The sequence below is a fragment of the Bicyclus anynana genome, chromosome 3, assembly GCF_947172395.1.
Source record: "Bicyclus anynana chromosome 3, ilBicAnyn1.1, whole genome shotgun sequence".
Lineage (NCBI taxonomy): Eukaryota > Metazoa > Arthropoda > Insecta > Lepidoptera > Nymphalidae > Bicyclus > Bicyclus anynana.
The window spans coordinates 14,859,184-14,876,985 of record NC_069085.1 but is presented as its reverse complement, the minus strand read 5'-3'; the positions used below and the strand labels follow the sequence as shown (position 1 = coordinate 14,876,985).

The 17,802-nt window shown below is 32.4% G+C and overlaps 1 protein-coding gene across 1 annotated transcript in view; it reads left to right on the top strand.

Moving 5' to 3' along the window:
- The window catches only part of LOC112052565 (integrin beta pat-3), a 63,330-nt gene that overhangs the window by 27,008 nt on the left and 18,520 nt on the right, over positions 1-17,802 (top strand). Inside the window, exons 3-6 of the mRNA XM_052891322.1 lie at positions 1,132-1,436; positions 4,714-4,792; positions 5,328-5,712; positions 8,493-8,705. Coding sequence (XP_052747282.1) covers positions 1,132-1,436; positions 4,714-4,792; positions 5,328-5,712; positions 8,493-8,701 — 978 coding nt within the window. The 3' untranslated portion in view covers positions 8,702-8,705. The remainder of the gene's footprint in view (positions 1-1,131; positions 1,437-4,713; positions 4,793-5,327; positions 5,713-8,492; positions 8,706-17,802) is intronic.

Sequence of the window (17,802 nt, the reverse complement as noted above, 5' to 3'; positions counted from 1 at the left end):
GTGCAATGAAACAAACAAACTCTTCAGCTTTATAATATTAGTATAGATTTAGGTATTATTTATTTTTATAATTTTCGTTGCGGCTCAATGAAATTAAGACAATTAGCCGCTTTTGTTCGCCTCAATTGTGACGCGCTAGTGACATATCTGTATTATAAAATCTTTGCTTGCAAATAGGTACTTCTTTATAATATGTAATTACAAACAATACCGTAATTTAGTAAATTGTATCGCTCTACTAAACCACGAGTAATTATTATCATTACTACGTACAGTTTCACATTTCCATTAAAAATAACTCAACGTTATAATATATATTATTATAACGTTGAGTTATTTTTAATTTTACAACGTTACAAATTACGATTAAAGTTAATGACATATTTAAGATCAATGTTTAGAAATGTTATTTTTATGACAAGAATTACTACGAGCAGTTGACAACATAAAATACCTATCGGTGAGCTGTAAAAATAAAACTTGGGTTTTGCATGCATGCATACATTCCCAAGTATATGTTCACACGTCAGCGTTTTAAAAACGCGACGCTCTTTTTCGAGCAGTGTTGCATTTTCAATTTTGAGTGTTGGAAATAGACCTTCATTTAACTTCATACTATATTTGAACGCTTTTTAACGCCCGTTAAAAAACGCTCGTGCGAATGGGGGTTAAAGCTTAGTCATTCGAAGATGTATTGCAATTAATATTCCTTTTTTAAAGGCAGTACTAACTTGTTATATTCACCACTTGATAGTTTATGTAGATATAGGCAGATTTCCAAAACACATCTTCGCAATGTGAATCAAGAACGAGAAACCTTTTATTCTAATTCTTTCTGCCCTACCTAATTGAGACCTACCTACTCGTATTTATAGACTGAACAGCTGCTGTAAGATGTAATAACAACCACCTCTTTATATGTTAACATGTACCGTACCTACATTTTACATCGTATGAAATTACCTATATCATTCTAACGATTTGGCGTCCCTTACTCTTGTCTAACTTTCCGTTTACTCTTGTCTAACTTTCCGTTATTTGAAGGGAATCTGAAAAAGCTCCCAATCTCATCTTAACGTTGTTGCACTGCTTTACAAGAACTGCATTCACATAACTTTTTGTTGCCCACAGGTGACTTATATCGTCAATTCGACACAAAACTCGGACTTTCAAGTTACGAAGCAAACGTACTGCAATGGCGAGACTTGTACGACTACAATCGAAGCGGCTCCCGAGACCACGTTCTGCGCTGCCGATGGCAAGACATACGAATACTTCAACGTAAAAGTGTCAGTGGGTGGTATTGAGGAGAGTTCAGAGATAAAGTTCCATGTGCCTTGCGCGTGTGGGTGCAGCGAGGCAGTGGAGGCGATGTCTCGAACGTGCAACAGAAGAGGCAGTTATTCTTGTGGTGTTTGCACGTGTGAAGAGGGATGGTAAGTTTTCTTTCTCTAACTGCCTTGTAAATGAAAGAGAGATCAATATTTTCGATTGCCGTTATTGGTTGACAATTTGTAATTTTGTATTCACAAGATATAACTGAAAAGCGGTAGTAAGCCGCTGAAGGACTTTCTCGTGGCATATAGAAAGTTTCCTGCATACTTACGATTACATACAGTAATAAATATTCAGTGCATTGTTTTTTATTCGTCACAACTTAGGCCTTGACTACAATCTCACCTGATGGTAAGTGATGATGCAACCTAAGACGGAAGCGGGCTAACTTGTAAGCCATTAAAAAATAGCACTTTTACTCATCGGCTTTTAGAAAAGAGTTAAATTATTTAGGTATGTTTCGGAGGGTATAAAGGAAAAAAGTTACTGTAATTAGAAAGCGACATAAAGCTCTCATATTTGACGCTTTTCACTACCATTATAGTATGGCAGTGAAAAGCTCCGATTCAAGTTTTTAAAGATTTTTATAGTATAATTGAATTTGGTCTGAAAGCCTGAACATTTGAGCCTTTTTATCGTGTGTCAATATGGATTTTTGACCTTTTCAATATATTTTATACGCATTTTATACGTCAATTACACATTACCAGTAGCAGGCTCATTAAATGTTATGACATTATGCGCTTAATTATACTAATTTATTTAACTTGATACATATTTATGACTGGCTAGCTGTTGTCAATATCTTATCAATTAGCATAATGAGCATTTTATACTTGCATATTAAGTAAACTGTTAAACATTATTACCGTAATATTTCGACAGAAAGTAGATTTACAGCACGATAATTCCATAATGCAGACAATCGGTACATACAGAATAAATCTATCTTCTATCTATATATATCTATCTATACTTATAATAAAACTGTAACAGGTCAATTTCTGTACATTGAAGATATTTTGAAAATTTTAATTGGATGGCATTATATAATCGATACTGAAGCCGAAAATATTTTTTTTCGATTTCTTGTCTGTCTGTCCATGATTTTGTTGACCGGGCATCACGCTGAAACTACTAAATGAATTAAAACTTGGCACGGCTTAAGACCATATTACGAAAAAGGTTATAGGATACTTTTTATTGCGAAAGTCCTTCATTTTTAGAGTTACACTTTTAAGAATTTGTTCATAAATCATAAAAAATTAAGAAATACAATGTGATTCAAGAATTTTTAAAATTGTACTCCTAAAGTGGTGAAATAGGGCTTGAAAGTTTACATTGATTTCCCCGCGGACGAGGTCGCGGGCATCCGCTAGTAATAATTATAATTAGAAGCGCGGAGTAATGATGTCAAGTATAATGTAAAGCACTTTTAATGCCGCGTCTAAAGAAAGTGGGGCTCGCAAGTCTATAATTAGCTTTGCAGCGAGCAGATGAGCGTTTAACAAAGATGCATTTTGTTCGGTGCATTTGAAATTCTGATTAAACGTGGCATCGGTTAACACTTCTGTCTCCGCCATTTTCATACATATACAGTGTGTCCCGTAAATCTTACTAATATTATAAACGCGAAAGTTTGTATGGATGTCTGCTACCCATTAACGCCGCTACCGCTGAAATATTGAATGGAAATAGATTTTATTCTGGACTAGCTGATGCCACGCGTGGTTCCCGTTCCCGTAAGTACACGGGGATAATATATAGTCTATAGCCTTCTTCGACAAATGGGCTATCTAACACTAAAAGAATTTTTCAAATCGGAGCAGTAGTTCCTGAGATTAGCGCGTTCAAACTAACAAATTTTTCAGCTTTATAATATTAGTATAGATTAATACATAGGTTATTTTTCATCCCGGAAAAGTCTATGGTTCCCGTTGTGAAAAACTGAATTCCACGCGGACGAAGTCGCGGGCGATTAATGAATAAAACGCAAATGGTAGATACACCACATATATACCTAACTAATATTATAAATGCGACAGTTTGTATGGATGTTTGTTTAGATGTTGGTTGGATATTTGTTACTCTTTAACGCCGCTACTACTGAAGCGATTTGCCTGAAATTTGAAATGGAAATAGATTTAACTCTGGATTATTATTTATTATTACCCAGGTCCAGCTGTTCCAGATATTAGCCCGTACAAACAGAAAAGACAGACAGACCAAAATTTACGAGTAAAAATACATTGATTATGTTTTAGTTATATAACCGCTATAACTTATAATCACATATAAAAACACAGTCATTTTGAAATCACAAACAGACACTTAAATTTTATTTAAAGTAGTATTGATAAATAAAATGGTTAACATAAAACTTGGGTACCAACAACCAATGTCTACTTCGAAAATCGAAAAATCGTACAACAAACACATTAATAAAGTTAAGTACCCACTAGAGTCCCTAATTTTATTGCCCCATAGTCAACACTTAAGAAAGATTTTGAGAACACTTATAAATCTTGTAAATTTTCTCCCAATAAGTACTTATAAATATTATGTAAGTTATACTAATGATGAAAGCTAAACCAAGTGAAGTGGACATTATAATAGTATGCATTCCTAGTTCGACATTTTGTTAGATTTACGCGTCGATACCCCATTAGTATTCGATTAACTTCTTACATGTGATGAATATAAATCAGTGTACGCTGTGCTAAATCGTTTAACTGTTTTTTTAAAAGCTCTGCCTTACGATATTGAACCTTATTCATATTCAAAATAACTTACTTTACGCTTTTGAATTATGATCGTCATAATATGTGCGTTAATAAATTGGAGATCATAAGATACTAATAATAATGAGTCAAATACTAGTCATTGGGTTTTTAATGAATATAGAGCTGTGGAGACAAACCACCTTATTTTATAAAAAAATAAATCTATACCAATATTATAAAGCTAAAGAGTTTGTTTGTTTGAACACGTTAATCTCAGGAACTACGGGTCCGATTTGAAAAGTTCTTGCAGTGTTAGTTCAAATAGCACATTTGTCGAGGAAGGCTATAGGCTATATTTTATCCCCGTATTCCTACAATAACAGGAACCACGAGGGGGAAATATATTTCATGTCCTTTCTACAGATTTGTTATAAGTAGAGATATAGATAGATAGATTACGGCTTGTTAGGGATGAGCGGAGCCTTATGTCACAAGAGTTCACAAGTCTTAAAAGGAGACTGTAGACTTTAAGTTTAATTATTTGTTACCGATTAATGTTACTAAAATAAAGTATTTTTATTTATTTAATGTCGGAAGTCTGTCAATCACAGCCTAAGGCTATAATATTATGTTTACAAAGATATTATTTTTGTAGGGTAGGCACATTCTGCGAGGAACCAATATGCGAGAAGAAGAGAGGCGACGTACCTTGTATAGACTCTGGCAGAAACTATGTAAGTATTATTGTGTCTACAAAAAACAAAATAAATAAATGTTTAGTATGCATAAAAATAATTAAAATTTCAAAGGGGTTGTTTAATTTTTGGTCAGGTCTCAGTACAGTATTTCCAAAATCTTAAAAAATCAAATTATATTTTAAGTATAATAGGTATTTTAATAGCGTAAATAGAGACGTGATAACCCATCATGTCATGTCATGGATATGACCTCTGCCTCTGATTCCGGAGGATAAGGGTTCGAATCCGGTCCGGGGCATGCACCTCCCACTTTTCAGTTGTGTGCATTTTAAGAAATTAAATACCACGAATGGTGAAGGAAAACATCACAAACCTGCATACCAGAGAATTTTCTAACCTAACCTAACCCCGATGTCACGATGTCTTTCCTTTATCGTTTGAGGAAAAAAGTTAAAAAGTTGAAGGTGCATGCCCCGGACCGGATTCGAACCTCAGAATCGAAGGCAGAGGACATATCCACTAGGCTAAAACGGCTCTAAATTAATCTTCATCATAATATTTCTTTACCCAGCCGGAGTGTTCAGGCAACGGAGTCTGCGGCCGCTGCGACCAATGCGAATGCTTCCCAGACAGGGAAGGCTCCAGATACTTCGACAAAGACAACTACTGCGCCGACATCTGCATGACAATCAACGACTGCGAACAGTGCCTCGAAAGCCATTTACCAGGACCGTGCCAGGATTGCAACTTCCCACTATTCAATCGCCCACTCAACCAAACACTATTGACGTATAAGGATGATTTCAATAGGAAACTGTGGGTCAAATGTAATACCACAATCAATGACTGCAACATCGAGTACGCAGCGATGAGGGAGAGCAACGGTGAAACATTCTACATGATCATGAACTCCTGTGATCCGGTGACGGGTGAACAAGTCGTCGGCGGCGTCAGCTGTGAGTATCTATGCTATCACTAATGTTAAAGGCGAAAGTTTGTGTGTGTAAGTGTGTATGTATGTTTGTTCCTCCTTTACGCTGCGCCTACTGAAGCGATTTGGCTGAAATTTGGAATGGAAATAGGTTTTACTCTGGATTAACACATTCGTTCGTTCATCGAAAAATCATGTTTTATGCTCACCGAAAAATATTTTTGTATATAAATAGTCCAATAATAAATTTACAAAACTATAGCTCAAAACAAAACATTTAACGATTAATTTTAAAAAAACTTCAACAAAAATTTCAACCCTTTTTAATTTTGAAAAATCTTGAATGAAAATATTTTTACGCGACAAAAAGTATCCTATAACCTACTGTTATGGTCTCAAATCGTGTCGAGCTTAATTTGAATTAGTTCAGTAGTTTCAGCGTTATGACGGACATACAGTCAGGCAGTAAAAATAAAAATAAAAATTTGACTTATCGATTGCGTTCCCTGCAACTAAAAATTTAAAAATATTACTGAATTTGACCTGTTACAGTTTTATTATAAGTAGGTACAGATAGACAATCAGACTGGTATTAGAAGAGAATGAAAGAAATTGACATATTTTGCAGACCCCATTTAAGTGAGATATGGAAAACGAATTCATTTCTGTATATCCGATAGAAACCTATACAAATAAATACAATTTAAGTTTGTGTTAAGTTAAGTTTTAAATTAACAGTTTTTTAATAAATGCATATGAAAGTATCTATATATTAAATAAATAGGTACAATAATTTAAAAAAAATCATGTCTGTCAATTTATCTGTTTATTCCAACTAATCTCTTAAACCGCTGGACCATATTGGGCTTGGGCTTTTTAGCTGATGTTATAAGGTAGTAACTGGTATTTTTTTTTCATTCCACGGGAACGAAGTCGCAGATAAGGGCTAGTATAAAATAAAAGCAATAGAAAATTACAGGAATAAACCAATTGGTAAATTTTACTAAAACATACCTACCTACTAATATAGTAGTAGTCAAATTAAAAAAAATATATTGGTCCTATTTCGTATCCATAATTAAAATAATGACAAAAATAATCTTTTTAACATAAAAATGAAACCGACTCCAAGGACGTATTCACTGATTTTGATTTTAATACAAACCGTTTTTCATGAAAATGTAATGGAACTAATCTGAAGGTATACTATATCAAACAAAAAAAGAATTTTCAAAATTGGTTTACAAATGACGAAGTTATAAGTTAACGAACATTAAAAAAAAAAAACCGTACGGTTTGAATTGAGAAACTTCTCCTGTTTTCTGAAGTCGGTTAAAATACAGCAATGAAAAATGTTACCATAAATTTAAATTTCTTGCTCCACTTGTATCGTGTTAGCGTCAATAAATTGATTATAAATTTACAGCAGTCCATAAAAATTGAGTCTAACAAAATTTATGGCTTTCTCACACTTGGCTTTGACGATGTGTTGGTATTTCATTCAGTTCCTTCTCGGAAACTGAGCCGAAAATAGATTTCTCAACATTTGCGCAGACGCATGCGATGAAATTCGAACCATTAAAACACTTTTTTCTTTTTATAAATTGTTACCATTAACGATATAATACATAATACATAATTTTCTTCTTTATTTCATATAAGTAATTTCTTTCAGACTTGGTTTACGTTTAAAAAAAATTGGCTACTAGTACCTACTTATTCCTATTAAAAATCCTTGCCAATTTTAAAAATCGTAGAAAAGAAGTTCTTCAAAGATGTTTATTAAAGTATAACAAATACCTCGCTAGCGGCTGTTTAATTAAATTCTTTGTTTAGTGTAACTTTTCATAAAAATATTTAAGTATCATAATTTACATTACATGAGTTCATAAACGAACGAAGACGAGCGTGTTGTTCAAACAAATGACTGCTCATAACAAATATAAGGACAACAAATAAAGATAGCATGACTTTTAAAAGGAAGAAAAAGAAAAATATTTTGACAGTTACTTAATTTATTCAAGATAGAAAGGGAGAGAATTATGGAAATGAGAAACAAAATGATGGAACACACATGGTGTTATAACAAAGTGCCAGAGAGTGAATAAAGGCAACTGTGTAAACTATAAACTGGTATGTTTGATATTTTGGCGTTTCAAAAGCATTGTGATCTTTGAAACTCTTGTTTGTTATTTCTTATAATTATGTATAATGTAACATTAACTAAGAATTTTATAAAACTCTCGCTCGCACCTTCGTGAATTTGGAATTTATAAATGTCCCGCAGAAACTTTCCTATAAGAAGAAAAATATGCGTCGCCTTAGTTTCATCGATCATTCAGTAACAGATTGATTTTTAAATACAGTACACAGATAATATTTACCCCCCATTATCTGTATTCATTGTTGTCTTTATATACTTATTCTATTTTCTGTTTTCCATTAGTCATATTTATGACAAAACGGATGATACTAATAATGAGTATTCTACCTAATGGGTTTGATTTGATAAACAAAAGTTGTTTGCTGCTGGCATAATTAGTAATTTATTATTCTCAAATGAATCTATACAAACTTCTCAACTGGTGGTAAACTCATTTTAGACAGAATTTTAAAATAATGTTATATACTAAGATATTATTCAATAGCACATTAAACTTGGAATTTGGTTAACTGTTAGCACTTTGTTGATGTGAACTTTATATATATATATAGCTGCTAAAGCTCCACCATTAGGTAATAGTCACCATTCACTAAACCAAATAGTGTTGTTGTCAAAATTAATTGGAGAATCCTTGTCAACAGTGACACTCCCAGTAGTTCTGGGCGTGATAGCAATTGCTGCAGTGGCCGCCGCGACCGCCGGTTACGTGGTGTGGAAGAACCGAACGCCGCCCATGCCGCTAACAGATCCGATGTACCAGAACATAGACGCTGAGGACTGCACGGGGGAGAACCCGTTGTACAAACCCCCCACGTCGTCGTTCAAGAACCCTACGTATGGGAAATGGTAGCTAGGTAAGTTGTTCTTCATTGAATCTAGCAACTACCCGCAGAATATTTATTAATTGTTTAGTTTACTCCATCGTTGACCCGTCCAAATGTTTATGTAATCTTGTGTGTAGATTTTAAAGCTAGAATTACGGCAGACATTAAAAATATTTTTATAGAAATGATGGAGCTATGACAAGAGAGACGTACGCGTTTTTTTGAGAATCTACTTTTGTTTTGAAATTGGTAATTGAAATTAAATTATGTGTACGTACTTATTATTCGCGGGACGCAGCTGGTATTAAATAAGTATACCTAACAAACAAAAGAAAGGCTGTTCTATAGTAGATATCTATAATTATCTTATTAGAAATATATTTACGAATAGTTACTGCAATAAATAATAATCGCTTCTAAATATAGAAATGTGACGCAAACATGTTGATCTCATTCTAATACTATCTTATATATACAAGTAGTCTAGTGCAAATATGCAAATCGAAGACATACTCAGATGACTAACGGACAAATAAAGATAATAAAGAAAAGGTTACTTACCTTTACGTTTTATTGGTTTTTCCCGTTTTGTCATTTCACACCTCAATAACGTTAACAAATCAAATGACTGAAGACAACACTCCGACAAAGAAATATTTGTCACTTCTGGAACGTACTTATAATTTAATTCACACGGCAAATAAGCAATTAGCAATGCATTTTATAGTATTATTAACGGAAATAAATAATTAGTAACAAAAGAGATGAATAGAAGAGGAATGTAACACCAAATAAATTTTCTGCAAAGTGAAACCAAACCAATTTACTTAGCCAATACACTAAAGCTTCCTCACAAGCGCTACTGCAGCAGTGCTAATTGCACTATAGGTACCAATTTTAAAAATGATGCATTTAAAAACACTGAAAGGAACAGGTGAAGGCAATCCACCTTGTGTGACACCGTAATATTTTAGCTCACTGCATCATTATTTAATTACTATCATGATGAAATCTGTCAAAGATTTGATAGCTTCCAATTAAAAATAATATAAATGCAAATAAATAGCATCTGAACTTTAAAAGTATTTTTTTTTTAAATTACGGTTTAAAGTATATCTATAAATAGATGTTGTTATTCATTGTTTCAATTTTATTTATGTCAGCATAATATTTTCTTAGCGTGTCGGGTGAAAACTCTACACTCCTTTCTGTAATGAAGAGATGTCCATAAACAATAATACATTTATAATTCTCATTACAATAAATATATGAGTAGTAGTCAATAAACTGTGAAGTTTAATAATGACATAGCTACTTTGTAATTCAGGCGCCGCAGTTATCATAAACTTCATCAAAGATAGAAATCTCTCGCACATTTCGATCGTAAAGTAACGATGTAAATTTAAAAATGGTATAAAAATGTGATCCAAAGTGCAGTTGCAGTAAACAACCTTGCAAAATGTCGGTCAATTATAAGCTGAAAAGCACACATGCGACGCTTACTTTCGTTATCATATTATTAATTAATCATGTTGCCAACCATTATAAACTTGCTCTTTATTTTGCCTTGCCTTTAATTATGCCTCATGTCCCTTTTAACACGTAATTCTACTAAAAGTTAATTATTTATTATAATTTTACTTTTATTATTCAAACAGAGCAGAGAGAACAAGGCACTTAAAAAAGTAAAACTGTTAACTTTAGTAAAAGTTATTTTATTTTTATTATTCAAACAGAACTAGGTACTATCCAAAAACTAAAACTAGGAGTAGGTTCCTAGCTATAAAAGATTCTTCATATTCCACAAAAGATTCAGCCATTTTAATCAGATATCTAATTAATTTAGCCGAGCGACATATCACTACATTATAAAACTCGAAGACTTGAACCGTTGTTTTACAGTTACTCGTATTGCACATTAAATTAATATTAGTACCTAAACTTAATTTACAAAACATTATGTCGAGCGACATATCGCTACCTTACGATGCGATCTAACGAAGAGATCGAAAACTTGAACCGTTGGTTCGCAGTTACTCGAACACAGCGGCTGAGTGGATTACGTGACTCGCTGCAGCCCGCGGGGTTGCACCACATTACGCTGATAAGAATAGTTACGCGTAAACGATACCCTGCTTTGCGGTCACAAACTGCCTAGCGGTTAGGAACACGTAGATTGATATCAATAGGAAGATCTATTTTTCATATCGACTTGATATCGCAATGTTATTGTTATTGCGTTTTCTGTGATCTATCCAAAGCATTCGATTGCGTTTATCATAGAACTCTTAGTACTACTTACGTTAGGTCATTTACATACAAAGCGTATTTCACTTTGTTTTAATATAAATGACGTGGTACTAACTAGTAGGTTTAGTAAAGATTTTAATGAAAATTATAGACGGCTTTAGTATTAATTTTAATGTAACGTTAACTGGCTGTGTCAACTTACATGCGTATTGTCTACCGTACTTACTTCTGGTAGGAACATAAGCTGACTGATAAAATGACGAGGTGTAGGGATCTCTACATTAAATATAAAATAAAAACAATAGAAAAGCACAATATAGGCACTACTACATTAAATAGAAAATAAAAAAATGGAAAACACAACATAGGCACCTACTTTAATATTTGAGAGCCATTACCATTGTAAATATTGATGAATGCGATATTAATGTAGGAAGTATTTTCGTATGATAAACTATTAATTTCAAACAAAAAAAAAATACATATGATAATAAAATGAATTATTCACAATTTGCGCCCCTAACCGCAGAATGTGGCGAAGTCGGCGTCAGTGTTTATTCAATGCCACATGTTTGTCACTATGCGTAGGCTTTTAGGGTTGCCTGTAACTATTATAACTATATATTATAACGCTATAACTATTATAACGCTAGTTTAAAGCTATGAGAAGTAAAGTTATTTAAATATAGAAAAATTCATTAAAGCTACACATTCCATAAAATTAATCGTTGTATAATATTTTAAAATTAAAATTATTTATAGAAAATCCATTTTATGATACCTACTTATAAATTGTTATTTATTTTATTTTGAAAAATAATACAACAAGACACTTAAGATAACTTATCCTGATAGCTTTACCAATAATACCTATGTGAATGGTGGCAAAAATATTGTCTCAATTTCCGCGTCGAACAGCCAGGCTGATCCTTGTCAAAAAAAAAGTTGGCTAATTTTTTGTCACCAGATAAAGCAATTATTATCTCGAAAGTATAATGTTTGTACATAGGTACTAAAATAACCAATAACTTTCTTTGTTCTTGCTTGCTAGTTCCTAATAAATTATCATATGTCAGCCCTGCTAATGGGGCCACACCCTTTACCGACAATCATTCGCAGTCATCTGCGTTACTCGACGGGGAATTTTTTTTCACACGACGCGAAACACTCACGTCGACGACCCTTTATGCACATACGCTTTTTTGTTTGGAACATAGACTAGTAACATGACTTTTATTTCACTATGTTAAAGATTTTCCTTTAAAATGGTATTTATTCTTAAAATAAATAAAATTTCCCACTTGTTAAATGCAGGTACTAACTGTCAAGCTTTAAAAGTGTCTGTATGTATGTTATGTACTGAAATGTAGAAAAAAATAAATACATGAAGGAATAAAATGAAGATTAACAATTTCTTCATAAAAAAACAATAGTGGAAAATGACAAACAGCAGCGTGTTTTTTAATTTATTCAGAAATCCTAAAATTTGGATAAAGGATTTTTAAAAACGTTAGATAAATTTCCAAAATGTCTACTTTTATCTGTTTAAGCCCGAATAAGTGTATATGAATATCCTACTAATATTATACACGGGAAAGCTTTTATGGATGTTTGTTATTCTTTAACGCCGCAACTGCTGAATCGATTTGGCTGAAATTGGGAATAAAAGTAGATTTTACTCTAGATTAACGCATAGGCTACTGTTCATCCTGGAAAAATCCAAGGTTCAATCGAGGGATTTGTGGAAAAATAAATTCCATGCGGATAAAGTCGCAGGCGTCCGCTAGTAATTATAATAATTACTCATGATATTTGCTTACAAAAGTTAAAAACAAATTAATTGTACGTTAAACTTAATATGTTACAATCTGCTAATCTACACAAAACGTATGAGACTGTTTACATAATTTACTGCTCATTCCATATACATATAAAATAAGTATTATAATAATTATTCTCATAACATAATTACATATAGGATGTCCATAAAAAGAACTGAAATTGGTTTTGTAGAGCTAATTATTATACGGTAGAATCCACGTACACATAAAGTAAAATGTAAACAAGAAATAAAAAGAGTAAGTAATTTCCAGATATGACAAGATTGCACACTACAAGTACATACCTACTTATTACATTTCCTATTCGGAGCCAAGTACATTAAGCCACGATATGAGCTAAGTTAATTTATTATGCATTATAAATCAATTTAATGCAGAATGTGGAATGCACAACATCAGAGCGCCAGATAAGGCAAGTTGTACCTACTTACATTTATTTCGAATAAACCTTTTAACTACAGCCGCATTGTTCATCCTTATTATCCTTACTAAAATAATAAAATTCAATTTATTAGTGATATCAGATTTACTGAGGAAAATATAATAGAGTAGAGATTTTTAGACGATGATTTTCACGCAAAATAACGTAACTACATAATATATACTAGTAAACTAAAATGATTTTTGTTTCACAAAAGTACTACTACAACCTCAAAATGTACAGCCTGCTACCTAATACACAAACAGATAAATCTATAATAATCGTAAAGTGAAGAGATATCCATAAGCTAAGTAAATCAGATGAATAAACATTTGCCTTAACACTTAGCCACATTAGTGTGAAAGTTTGTCTCACTTGTGTACCCACATAAATCAAGACCTAGAAGGTAACGGTAAATTTAAACAGAATGACAAATTTCTGTATCACAAATCTGACCAATAAATCAATAGGGCACCACAGATAAACAACCTGCAACATTATTTTTATATTCGACTCTAATATACGACCCGATGTTATGTAGTTTATCATAAAACACAAAGACCTCAATTCTAAACTCATATTTTATGAATTTATCGTCCCATATATAATATTCGGGAATCTGGACATTAATCATTACATTTTTTACTTACATTGAAACGTGTATCCCTTTAGATGCCTTACTTGTACACATGTTAACATTGAAATATTATGTACAAGAATTATGTAAAACAATAGAAGATATATCATCTCTGTGTCCCATTTTGCATAAACAATATAGTAGATGCAGACTTGTACATTGTTTATGCAAAATTATGCAAAAAGATTGATCTTAGAAGATCAATCTTATTCAGAACTTCTAACTACCATGTCATGTTATAACAAGTAAGGACTCCAGAATACCGGATGCTGTGCAAACTAGACCGAGTTAACTCGATAATAATAATAATTGGCGACGTATTATATTCGCGTATTTCCGGTTATTACATATGTTCATACTGATAACAACTATAATAAACATAATAGTTTTAAAATATAGCTATTTTCTAAGTCGTAACTCTTTGTATAAATTCATTTTGATGTTATAAAATTTATGATAACTGTCAGAAATCTATGTTTAATGATTTGAGTCGTTGCCATAAATACTTGTAACATTACATAACTTAAAGATCTTTATAAATTATTATATCTTGCAATATAGCTAAAAGTAGAACGTAGCTCCTCTTTTATGGTACAATAAAAATAAACAGACGAACAGTAAATGAGTTTTGAGTTTTTCATGCGATAGATATCCTACAATTAAATAAATTCGACTTTTGTACAACTAATATATGTAAATAAGTTAATAAGGTCTAAAATAGGCTCCTACTAACAATATTTTCCAGTATTAAGCTTTTCCTATCATGTTTCGAGATACCAATACAAAACTTAATCATCACGTACCTATACGAGGGATTGAAAATGTCAAGAACTTGCACAGATTTTTATCTTTTTAACTGTTTACTTTACTCGTATTTCCTTAAAGTCACTATAAATTGGTTTTATATGTTGGATAACCTTATTCGTTTACAAATATGGAAGATTATCACTTAATAAGTAAAAATGCATTATGAGCCATCGTAGGTAGGTATATTGTAATGATTATGTTTTTAAAATTAAATCACGTTAATATACATCACTTATGATGCATAATATAAATATTTATATTATAAATATAACTGACCCACTGACATCAACAGCCAGCCAAAACCAAAGAAATTACTTACTATTTCGGACAGTTTTGTAACATCATTAAGAAAAAGATTCAACTTATAAGAGGAAGATAATATTTAAATTTGAATAAAAGTGTGTTCTTTAAAGTCAGGGATTTCCAAAAAGTCAGTCTAGAAAATATAAGAAGTACATGCAATTCACTCAACCTCTAACCTCTAAATATAATGTATATTATTATGTACCTATTACGATTTCTTGGTTTAGATATAAGTAATCCGGTTTGCTCCTCTTCACTGTAAAATTTTAAATAGTTAAATATTAGTTTTAAAAATAGTTAACATTCAGCAATATCTATTAAGATAGGAGCACATTTAAACACAATTAGTGTTATCATCATCACTAACTCATCAGTTGCACACTTAACTGTTTAGTTTGACATCGTAGATATACTTAGGTAGTCAAAGTAAGATACGGTAGTGAATCGACCAACGGTAAATGGTGGCCGCAAATCGACTCTTTAAATCTTTAGTGGGTAGTACACCAGTCTGCATTTACAAGTTAAAAGCTTAGCGGTGATTTGTTTGTGCTAATGGAAACCAAGGGCTTTTATTTTTAAATTATTAATTTTGTTTAGTTTTAGGTAAAATCTTTCATCATCATCATCATTATCAACCCATATTCGGCTCACTGCTGAGCTCGAGTATCCTCAAAGAATGAGAGGGGTTAGGCCAATAGTCCACCACGCTGGCCCAATGCGGATAGGCAGACTTCACACACGCAAAGAATTAAGAAAATTCTCTGGTATGCAGGTTTCCTCACGATGTTTTCCTTCACCGTCTGAGACACGTGATATTTAATTTCTTATAAAATGCACACAACTGAAATTTTGGAGGTGCATGCCCCGGAACGGATTCGAACCCACACCCTCCGGAATGGGAGGCAGAGGTCATATCCACTATGCTATCACGGCTCGTAAAATCTTAGGTAAAATCTTTACTTTCCATTATTTTGTAATCGTATATCGCTTTTTAATGGAAGCATTATCGGGTTTGCCACTGGTCGAACCTAGGGCTTGAATATTGGAGCGAGTAAAATGTTGCAACGTTATTTTAAATCAACCATATCTACCTAAATGATTTTGAAACGAACGTAAAGTGATAGTCTATACAAATAGTCGAAATTAATGTTTCAAAACTAAACTAAGCATTGATTTTGATCTACTGTATACTCGTTAAAGTTTTATCATCTAGTTTAATTTTAAGAAACTCTATTTAATTTTAAGAAGACGCATTTATTAAATCCGAAACGAATATCGATATCGACACAAACCGGTATACAAATGCATTATTACGTCACAGCAATCTTTCAGAAAAAAATCATTAATGTTAGATATTCATCTAAGATAATGAAGAGAAAGCGATGTTAGAAATAAGTAATTAAGATCTCTTGTCAAAAACATGACAATGTTAAAGTACGTGAGCCTGTTCATATCCTACAGTGCAGTGAAAGTGCCAGCACTCGGCCTTATACGTCCAGATAACGAAATATCAAGGCTTTTGGTATACATATTTAACAAAATATACTTACACAGTTCCTTAGATAAGGAAATTCAAGTTCCTTTGACCTTAGAAAATACTTCTTTATTCAAATTCAAATTCATAATTCATTTATTTCAATTAGGCTTAGTTTACAAGCATTTTAAAAACGTTACCATGGTTCTAAAGCGCCTTGCACCGAAAAGAGCCCACAACAAACACAGCCAAGGTTTATTTTTTTTATATACCACCAAAAACAAAGTTATCTATAACTATGTACACAGTGCAGTTCAACACCAAGCCTTTTAATCTTTTTCTTTAATTTTATTGACTCCATTTAGAAGAATACCTAGTTTGCGCTGATTACATTGAAACTACAGTGGGTTTTAAAGAAACAAAGATAAATAGAGAGATTGTTGTCAAGGGGTACGTAACATTTGTTTATTGTATCTACTCGTAAATGTATTCAACACACGTTTAACGTCAATTTTCTTTTGAGAACCGTGAGTAAAGGTATATATATATATATATATAAAAGTATATATATATATATATATATATATATATATATAAGATTAACTATATACCTTTATATATATATAAAGGTATATAGTTAATCTTTCTGCTTTTCTACATTTGTTGTATCTGTCAATAATAAATACAAGAAATTACTCAAAAGAAATTGAAAACTTAGAAACGGTTTGATTAAGTTACAAAAAATAAAAAGTTGCTATTTCTCATTTTTTTTAACTATGATCCTAAATCCTTAAAGATAACAAAAACAAAAATACTTGGCATGCTTATAAATATATGTACTTACCTACATATAGTTGGAATAGGCATAGGTTAATTTATAATATTAAACCTATTTAAAATACTTAAATCGGGTAAGTCGTAACCTTTTGTAAAATTAACCTATTGCAATTATTCTTTATGCGAGACGCGCTGTGTGACGAAAGCCGCTGAAGATCCTTGCTTCGACGGGACCCTTAGGTTAGCTATGGGAACCTGACCGTTTGTGGTGTTCCGTCGAAACCCCGCCAGTACAATTGCTGTTTCATATATTATACGAAAGTTATCGTCATAGAGATAGCCGGACATAGTTCCCGATCTCGAACAAGGTATCTTGTGTTAGGTCACTATTATTTTTACGACTACACCTACGCCGGCCGATAGTACACTTCCTCGTTAAGCACATTGGACTCCTGCTCTTCCTGTCCTTGAGACATTTAAAACGTAACTCCATAACTGCTTTACATACTATATGAATTGACTCTATGAAGTTATTGTATTGAAAAAAGTGGGTAACTATACCTATTAAATTTTAATAATGGGACTGCAATGGAGGTGGAAATTTATTTTCAATTTTT